General features: G+C 42.8%; 1 protein-coding gene across 1 annotated transcript in view; it reads left to right on the forward strand.

Moving 5' to 3' along the window:
- Positions 1-1678: 1678 nt before the first annotated feature.
- LOC113803882 (2-oxoglutarate and iron-dependent oxygenase domain-containing protein 2) overlaps positions 1679-10737 on the forward strand; it is a gene marked incomplete in the record, with an annotated part of 14012 nt that continues 4953 nt past the window's right edge. Inside the window, 4 exon segments of the mRNA XM_070141691.1 lie at positions 1679-2214; positions 8409-8531; positions 9916-9963; positions 10294-10404. Of these exon segments, the coding sequence (XP_069997792.1) occupies positions 2113-2214; positions 8409-8531; positions 9916-9963; positions 10294-10404 (384 nt within the window).

Here is a 10737-nt window from a genome sequence, read left to right on the forward strand (position 1 = left end):
TTCACACAGATTTTCAGAAATTAAAAGGCAATATTAGGAATTGGAAAGGGTTTAGAGAATGGTAGATTCTGGCCAGAAATACCGCTCGGAATAGGATTATTAACGGAGAAACGAATCCAAAATGCAGATTATGCCGTGAATATGATGAATCTATTGAAGACATTGCACCAGAATGCCCAACTCTGGCGGGAAAGGAATGCCTTGAAAGACACGACAAAACTAGGTGGTGGTATGATAATAAGCCAATCACAGTAGTTACAGGGACGGGTGTAGTCTTGTGGGATATGCCAATCCATTATGACAAGGAGAATACTGTCAACAGAACCGACATTGTGATTGAAGAAATTACTGGTGAATTTCCGCGTGGTGCTTCCCGTTCCCCATCCATAACTGTGAAATAACAGGTAATTTGTCTGGCAGTGTTCCTCGTCACAGTCGCTTGCATTGCATCAGGTGCTGTGAAGGCCTACAATTTTTTTTTTTTTTTTTTTTTATCAGCGCCGCATCTGAAAATCGTCGCCGCATCGATTTTTATTTTATAAACCATTATTATTACTCTTTCCTAAAATACTCGACGGTCGCAAAATGTCCCCAAATGTCTCAAAATGTCTGCGTTCTCTTGGGCAAGGCGCACCATGCACTGTGCTGCAAAGTCAAGTGACCGGTCGACCTGATAAAACGTTTCGCAAAACGTTGACGGCGAACAGGGAAAGAGTTGGAGGTAGTTACTGTTTGTAAACAACCAAAATGGCCGCCACTCAGAGCCTTAAAAGTATATCTGTCCGAACTGCAGCACGTTTCAATTTACCTCTCTATTTTTGCTAGTCCTTAAATGAAAAAAAAAATATGTACCTATGGCACCAGTGGGTTAAGACACCATTGATGGAATGCCTTCGTTGTAAACTAGAAAAAAATTCAAATGCACTATGTATCACCTAATTATTTACTTTACTTTCATTAAGAATAACATTTTGGTACATGCAGTTTCGTCCATTTTATTTACATTGCCTATAAAAAAAAGTAATCTAATTTGGCCTCGATGCAACAACAATAATTTAAAAAATGGCGTGATGCATTTGAATTTTGAAAAAAAAAGTTCCGACGAGATAAATAGGATAAATAGCTTTGCAGTTTTTGCAGTTTTTGACAGGACAACGTAGGCATCTCCGTAGTTGTCTACTGCCAGAATACTCGTATGTATTTGGTCAAATCATTACTGTAAGTGTACCCTATTTCCGAGTTTTTACCAAAAGTGTACCCTATTTCCGAGCTTTTACCAAAAGTGTACCCTATTTCCGAGTTTTTACCAAAAGTGTACCCTATTTCCGAGCTTTTACCAAAAGTGTACCCTATTTCCGAGTTTTTACCATAAGTGTACCCTGTTACCGAGTTTTTTTTTTTATCCTTTCTGTTGATTCCTCCCATTCTAATTAATCATGTGTTGTCAAGGCTGGTTATGTTGCCCTTGGGAGGCGAAGCTCCAAATGGGCTAGTTAGGGTTGCGGTGCCTCCATTGGCAGTTTGGCATTTTCTTTGAAAGTTCGTGATAATAATGCCACCCGTTTGCTTATAGTGCATCCGCTCTGTAACAGCTGCCCAAGTTATCGTACTGCAGAGTATTTATGTATGTTTCTCCATTTAGCATAAGAACGAGGTAAGAAATAGAGAGCAAGAGCAGCTAAAAGTAGGCCTGCAGGCAAGGACCAGACTTCGCCGCCGTGCCCGTCACTCGGCCGTCCAGGACCCACACGCGATCAGCTGACTCATCAGACTCCGAATCGAGAGAAGAAGTCCCGGGGCCTGAGTGGCGCAGCGGTAGAGCATTCGCTTCTTGTCGCCGCTGCTCAGGGGGGCCCAGGTTCGAATCCATTCTGTGTGAATCAGCCTGGGCCCCGTGCGACGTCTCCCGCTGCCCCGTGGGAGGAACTGGGTGCTTCGGTACCCGGGGGAAGGAGGACAGTTCTTCCCGGCCCGGTGGCACCGAAACAAATCCAAAATGCCACCCTACCCGGGTCGGGGGGGGTTGCCCTCCTTCTTTTTTCCAGAAGTTCCGTTAAGTTCGCCGTTTCCACTTCAGGAGGAGCCGTTTGCAGGCGATGAAAATATTTTGAAATGAAGAAAAAGTGCCGGCAGGAGAAGGACCCCGGAGTAAATCTTGCTGAGGAAGATGGAGCAACAGGATTTCGGACTGTGTATCACAACCTTAATACACTAGTACGTTTTGAGAGTAATTATGATCATGTCTGCAGTCGTTATAACTAGGAACTGTAAAGGCGGGGTTGTTATTCTACTAAAATCGGTGGTGTAGTACCTGCTGTAGTAATGATATTGCTAACAGTGATACTTATCAGTAACGGTAATAGTTGCCTTGCGCTTATGATTAGTGACAATCGTGGCAATTGTAACAAATTAGTCATGACGATGGTAGGAGAAGCACCCTCGAAGTAGAAGCAAATGTGTTCACACAATTGTCCCTTTAATACCAGCATTTAAAGTAAAAAAAAAAAATAAAAAATAAAAAAAAAAGTCTCCATACCCCCCCCCTCCCCCCCTCACTGGGATGTGATCTGAAACCATGGTTCGAGGCTCCACATTCTCATTTTGATTATATGATTCTTAAAAGTCAGTAAAAGTACACTTGCATTCTGCAAATTGAATGCACATACAGTGAAAGCGAAACAATTATAACATGTTTATTTGCAGCAATAGATGTTTTTTTTATTGCAGCTACACAATATTCCCACTGATGTACACCGGAAATGCTCAAAGAAAATATCTCGCGAGCAGCTACGGCCAGACTTAATCCTTTTATGTTTGCCATGACAGTTGTAGTTTCAGGACCATTTTCTTGGGGAATAATTTTCAGAGTGACAGCAGGTGACACGGAAGCATACGACCGACATCTCACTCAGATTTCAACTCAACATACATGCACAAACACAAATGCGCCACCACCATCACCCTCATCATTATCATCAATTTCATCACCCTCCACCACCACCATCATTATTATCATCATCATCATTATAACCACCGTCTTCACCATCATCATCATTATAACCAACGTCATCATCACCATCACTATCATCACCATTTTTAGATAGTTTTGATCCGGCTACGTTCGACTAAGAGATCTTGCATAAATCACATAAACATAGGAAAAAGGGGACAGGGGAGTGACCGCCCCCCCCCCACTATAATGGAGGTGGGCGGAACCCGACTTCTTCCCCCCACTCCTCACCATTTAAGGACACTCCCTGTAAACAAACCAACTGTGCAATTACTTGGTTACCCAAATGTTGAGAACACTGACCCCCTGCAGCTGGTCAAAATGAAATAACCATTATGTCAAGCATTATCTACATCAGAATATCCAACATTTTAGTGCAGAATAGGTTATTTTTTCAGTTGTCCCTACTTTGCCTCCCCGCTTCCAAATGCCTTCCTACGCCTATGCGGATGGTTTCCAATTATCCTCCACGAAAGACGTCGAGTGGCAAGACAATCCACCGTATTAAGAGAATGCTGTAAAGACCTTTTCTTTCGATAATTTTATGTACTTTTTTATAGTTTTTTTCTTTTCTTTTCACCAGGAAAGGTGAGTGCTTTCGGAGATACAGAAAACGTGTCAGTAAATTCGATATGGAAATTAATAAATTTTCTGTAGTGTAGATCGAGGAAAGAACGTCTTCGGCGGTTTATGATTCGAAAATAAAAGTTCATCATCATCATCTGGGAGCTAACGCCGACGGGGACGCATAGCCGCATCCATCCTTTGTTTCCACTTATGAGGGTCCCTCATGGCAAACCGCCAGCAGGGACTCGGCCCATCTCGAGCTCCTCACGACAGGTTTGGTCGATCTGCCCAAGCCACGACTTCCTAGGTCGTCCCACAGGCCTCCTCCACCCTGTATTGTCTCGTATAGAGACAACCTGGTGGGCAGGGTCATCCTGTGGGAAAGGAGCCAACTAGCCGTATGGCCTGAGTTAGTGCACATGGATTGTGCATGTAACAGGTCCTGTGCCAGTCTCACAGTGCAACCGTTGGTTGGACACGTGATCCCGCCAACAGTACCCCATGATCCGGCGCAAGAACCTATTACAAAAGGCATCAAGACAAGACTCCAAGGTACATTATAATGTCCAGGTTTGACTTCCGCTTAGCAAAACTGGCATTACCAGGGCCTTGAAGACACGTGGCTGGGTCCTTCTGCACAGGTACCGGTATCTCCAAATACCAGGGCCCCGGGCAAAGAATAGGGCCGGGCCCTTAGGGACACATCCTTTTTAGGTGGGAAACGCCCATTTTTTCCCCTTAAACTTTTATGTTAATATAAACTATGTTACTCGAACTTACAATCAAGAATATGTTACTAATATCATATAACCAAAAGTAGCGCTAGCTTGGCAGAAGATTCAGGACATTTTTTAACAACTTCCTTATTCTTATTTTATCTTTAATAGCAAAATCTTGTTAACGTTAATTGCTATAACGTTGTTTAAGTATAAATACACCCTATAAATTTGCTGAGTTAGTTGTTCTTGGAGTCAAATAAGCGACCTGTAAATTTTTACAGGCCCCGGGATCGTTGCCCCGGCTATCCCCCCCCCCCCCTGTCGGCAGTCCTGCCAAATACTCTTGTCGAGAGAGTTCATGACCCCTGCTGCCAGGCCAATCCGTCTGCTGACTTTCTGGTCTGACTGCCCAGAGTTATGAACTACACTACCAAGGTATGTAAAGCTCTCTGTGACTTTAATGCCCTCGCACGTACCGACCGAACAGGTTCTAGCAATTTCCAAAAGTCCTGGATCTTGGTCTTGGTCTTGGTCCAGGAGACCTCTAGACCCAAGGGCTTCTTGGTCTTGGTCCAGGACCCCTCTAGACCCAAGGGCTTCGTTTCAATACTAAATGTATCCAGAGCCACCACTAAGGTTTCCATAGACTCAGATAGGACAGCATCATCATCAGCAAAGTCAAGGTCTGTAACCTTGATATTGCCCAGCGTTGCTCCACAGTGACTTTGAATAGTAGCTCTGCCCAGTATCCAGTCCATGCAAGTGTTGAAAACTGTTGGTGCAAGGGCACTGCCTTGCCTCACTCCTGAACTAACAGGAAAGAAGCTCGACAGCTCTACAATGACTCGAAGGGCAAGGATGCTGTCTATTGAGGACTTACTAGGAGTGAATCCAGATTGCTCCGGCTTCTGGTGCCTCAGTAGGTGGTCGCTCATACGTCTCAGAAGGATGTGAGCGAAAACCTTGCCTGGTATACTGAGGAGTGTAATGCCTCGGTGATTGCTGCAGTACCATCGGTCCCCCTTCCCCCTCCAGAGAGGGATGACCACACCCCTCAACAGGTCAGGAGGAACGGTACCGCCAGATAGCAGCCAGGACAGCATGTGACCCACGCACCATAGGCTCACCACCAGCCTTTAACAGTTCAGTTGGTATGCCACAGATACCTGCTGCTTTGCCACTCTTCAGCCCCCCTAACTTCAGTAAGGGAGGGTGGATCCTCACTGATGGGTCGGTCTGGCATCGGAATCTTGGCACCCCTTGTATCCAAGTTAACTTTTAGTGGGTCAACCTGGTGCAACTGCTCAAGCCCAATGCTCCCGCATCGCAACTGGATCTGAGACGATCTGGCCACTTACTATGGGAACTGCTGTCACCAGTGAAGAGGGCTTGGAGTCCAGTTTTCTCAGGGCTTGCTATGCAGAACGAAGGTCATTTACAAAGAAATGGCCTTGACCTCCTCTGTAAGACTACTAATAAACTGTTCCTTGTCCCTTCTTAATAGCGACCGAGTTCTACGCACCTGAGATCGGTGCAAATCCCGACCCCTTGTCAGACAAGCCACACAAGCATCTGTAGCATCTAGTGTCTCCTGTGAGATAAATTTCTGTCTTGTTCTCGGGCGTTCCCCAGGCGATTCTTGAGATTCATCAAGCGTTTCACGCTTGAAGGTATCCCACAGAAGTACAGGGTCCGCCAGAAACGTCCAGAGATTGCCTCAGCAAACCCACGGGCACACTCCCCCTCCCTCAGCCTGTCCAAATGAAACACCCTAGGGTGCCCATTGGACCGCTGGGGAGCTTTCAAGTGGACCCGGAGGGTAGCCACAACCAGTCTATGGTCAGTACCACAGAACCCGGCATTCCTATGCACCCTGCAGTTCTGGAAGATCTTCCAACGTATGCTAACGAGTGTCAGCGCTATGCAGAACTGGATGGGTTGGGCTTCACACCTAGGCATTGCAGCTGCCTTACTTCCTGGCTTCACACGGACACCGTTGAATCTCCTATGAAGGAATCGCGCCGAATTTTGTTACTCGTACTTACTGCGCACGTTTACTGCTGCCTACGAATAGCGCCTTGCCTCACGTTGTTACTGGTACTAACGTCTACTGTGCCCAAGATGCGCCGGTTACTTTTGTTCAGGCCAAGCTGCCTCTGAATTGCACACCACCGCCGCGCTTACGTTGTTATTTTTACAGCTCCGAGACGCTCACGTTTAATTGTAAGTTCAGGCCAAGCTATGGATAAAAATATATGGAATTCTTGCTCACTAACTTTCTCTCTACAAAATAATGGAACTCTTATGAACTCACTAATCATGACAGATCCCAAGTAATTATCACCTTATGACATGTTACCTTCTCATAACAAATGTTCTTATTACTCTCTCATTTCTGGCATCTTAGTAAGGTACTGACAAGCAAAATTACCATCCTCCTCCTTACTGGCCTGGTACACTCATATTTCAGCCCTGAAGACGATGTGACGACCTAAGGGACCATGGAGCACCAACAACCATCTATAGAAGCATATTGGGAGCTTGCCACCAGACGCGCCATCAGCCATCAGTGCATAAGACGTTGCAGACAGCTCGAGGATGATCCGTTTGCGTGGCCGAGCGGTATGTCAGCAGTATGCAGAACCGGATGGGTTGGGCTTCACACCTAGGCATTGCAGCTGCCTTACTTCCTGGCTTCGCACCTTCCTTGCCAGCCCAAGACTTTCTCTTCCGGCGACCAGCCCTTCGTCACGCCCGGAAGAATGGACACCCAAAGAATAGGGTACGAGGCACCTCCGCCAGCAGGACAAGGAGTCGCTGGATATGAGGACGTCTCGTCAGGCAGAGAGGGAGAGAGCACCAGAGGCACACCAAGACCTAGCAGGAGTCACAGGGCAGGAGGACACTCTCCTCGCCCTCCGCCCTCGGGGCGCGGGGTCACTCTCAGAGGTAACACCTTTACCTCTCAATAAACCAGCAAGACAAGACCCCCTTTAATTCACCACCACGTCCACGCTCTCCAACTCTTATGTTGACAACGAGTATGTGGTCGATCTCCTTGGCTGCATTACCCTCATCGCTGTACCACCATGTGGGTCTGAGGGCTGATACCAGGAGCCGGAAATCCTCAATTTCTGGAACCTTGCAAAGTCCGGAAAAGGAGGCAATTCTCACTACCGGCATCAGCTTCCGAACCATGGAAACCGCCAACTCGATCAAAAAAAGATCTAAGTAAAAGTTGTAGAGAGAGAATCATGTAAGGTAAACAGTAAAAATTTTAAAAAATAAATCAAACATACCGCCACTATGTTCGAATGTGTGAGATCCATTGGCATATCCCCTCGTGTGCTAATACGCATGAAAAGAATTGACAAGTATTTCTTAACTGTACGTATACATAGATATAATTGATAAGTATTTCTTAACTGTCCGTATACATAGATATGAATGACTGAGGATTTGTATTATGAAAATATTTCCCATTGTTCAACCACCGTTTCGAATGCTCTCAAAAGGTAAACAAACCAACGTGATTTCTCTTTCGTAGGTCGAGGAAATTTCAGATTATTATCTCATTTCGCTCAAGTAATTAAGAGGTATTTCCAAAAAGCGAAAGCTAGAGTAGGTGTAGAAGAAACAAACTGATAACTACGATTAACATGAGTGACTTTTTATTTATTTATTGATTAGGCTGAAGATCCTTAAGAAGAAACAAACTGATAACTACGATGAACTTGAGTTTTTTTTTTATTTAATTAGGATGAAGATCCTGTTGACAAGTGGCGAAAAAACATCAAATGTAACATAATAATATACCAAATAGTTACCATTACCATGTGAGTTATAAATTGATTATAGTCGCCAGCCTGTCAACCTGCTATTAATGATCACCATTCTATCAAGCGAATCTTCACAGTAAAATAACAGAATAATGCTATACCTCACTTTCAGACTACGCAGCATTGATGCAAGCCGCTTCATGATAAGGAACCTAATCAAATCTATACATTTGAATCTTAACTTTATTGAGAAGATAGACACATGCTAATCCAAGCCAATTGATGATTATATTTGGTGATATGTGAGTCCATAATTCTCTTTCTCTCGTGCAGAACGCACTGATTATGCAGTTTTACGTGTGTGAATGCTTCTTCAGCGCCAACCTTTTCATCAAGGAATACAAAATGCACGTGACCTTTCATGGAAGAGACCGATTCCTAAGGGAGTATGGAGAGGTAGGCAGAGTAGAGGATTTTTTAGGACCCAAGGCCAGTGGACCGGGTTTGAGATAAACAGATGATTTAGACTGAAGGCCCTGTCGCACTAGCACTTTTTCCGTCAATTTCTGGGGTTCCGTCTGAATTTGCAGGATTGTCTACAGACGGAGCCCCTCTCAGACCAAGACGGTCACGACAGTTTCCGTCTGACTAATTCCTCTGTTGATCTTGTGCTATTAAAAAGATGGATAGGATGAGTGAATGTAAACATAAGCTAATATTTTAGAACATTCGTATATACAATGTACATCATTATATTTCTTTAAAATAACGTAATATGTATGAGAATGTTCGTGTGATTCCCAGGACCTCTCTGCGATAGCGCCATGTTTGTTTATTCGGAAACACAAAAAATTGACGGAAAAAGTCCTAGTGTGATAGGGCCTTTAGAGATGTAAGCATGCATAGCCTTGACTATGAGTAAGTGTTTATAGATTTTGCTATTTATTACAAAAGTTGTGAGTTGCTGTTACTAATTGATATGATATCACTGGATTGTGCTTGATGTTTATTGTCCAAGTTTAATAGTTTTTAGTTTAGTGAAGATATTGGTAGAATAGTGGTACCATTGTGATTTGTTTAATGTTTTAGCAACCATATCAGGTGTTGATAGTTCTTCTGGCTCAGAAAATTGGTTTCAGGACAAAGATTGTCCAAATACTGTTAGATTATATTCATACTTGGCATCAAGGAATATGATAACAAAGTGTAATACAATTGTTGAATAAGTATTGGCTGTTTTTCAACTGATATTTTTTTTGAGAATTAATCACTTTATTGATTTCTTATAGTGATCATGAAAATCACATTGTCATATGCTGCAACTATACATTAAGTATATAACTAATGTGAATTTCATCACTCAATTTGTAGAGTTCATGCAATGTTTATGGTGAATGGCATAATTGCCAGATACTTAAGGAACACTAGAATATGGCAGAAAGTAAATGCTAAATATTTGTAACCCAGAATATTGCTGGTTGCCCCTTCTTGTGCACATTACATGACATGACTACACACACAAGGTCTTTCTTCTCTGAACAATCGTTTTTCATTTTGTATGGGAAACATTATAGCATTGAGACAAATAAAAAAAACAAGACTTAGGATATAGGAAGTTAGATATTTTTTACCTCTGATTTGGTACTTATATAGCCATTTTCTCTAATCCAATCACTGACGTACATTATGCAATTTAAAGATTTATTATGAACAGGCATTATGGTCTTTCTTTTTTCAATTTGAAATATTTAATGGAAAATGTATATTATGCTTTACAAGCCTAGTAATCATTTGAATTCTTTTATGTCTATTATTCAGAAATTTGTTTGATTATCTTCAGGTCCTGAAGATGAAAGGTTGCAGAAATCCCGAAGATCTTGTTCAGGAGGTTAGTTTCTCCTTCCCAGTACCTTGTCTTTTAATGTTGTTTTCTTTTGTTAGCTCTTCTTAGTTAACTGATTAATTGCGTTTCGTAGTATATTTATTTTTTGGAGTACTTTTTCCTTTATTCATTCGCTTTCTTTTTTTATATAATGGTTGAATAATCGTTCCATATCACAAATTTGCCATTAACCATGTTCTTAGCAGATTCTGTGAATTTTGAGATGTACCTAAGGAAGTAGAATCAGAAACATGATACTTTATGCAGGCATTCTATAGATATTCTTCTTTTTGGAAAATATCTTACTTTATGATTAATTCCATTTTTGCAATGCAGTTAGAGGAGGAAGTCTTACGGCGACAGAAGTTACAAGAGGAAAGTTGGAGACGGAGGCAGCTGGTGGCCAGTCAATACACGCAGCTCAATCCACACATCTTTACTTTGCAGGTAGGTAGAAATTGACTGCAGATGAAGTAGGAAAGTTTCTCCCTTTCTCCATCTTGTTTTCACAATTGTATTGTTCATCTTTCTACCTCTGTCAGTTTCTCTATGCCTCTCTTTTTATTTTCTTTTTTCTCTTTATTTATTCTCTTTTTCTCTTTCTCACTGTCTCTCTTTCTTTTTCTCACTGCCTCTTTGCTGCTCTTTTTCCCTTTCTTTTTGTACTTTACCTCATCCTCTTCATTTCATTTCTTTGTCCCTTTTCTCTCTTTCTTTCTCTTTCCCCATCTCTCTCTGTTTTTTCCTTTCACTTCTGTCCATTTCTGTGACTACCTCCCT

This window comes from Penaeus vannamei, chromosome 28 (assembly GCF_042767895.1).
Source record: "Penaeus vannamei isolate JL-2024 chromosome 28, ASM4276789v1, whole genome shotgun sequence".
NCBI lineage: Eukaryota > Metazoa > Arthropoda > Malacostraca > Decapoda > Penaeidae > Penaeus > Penaeus vannamei.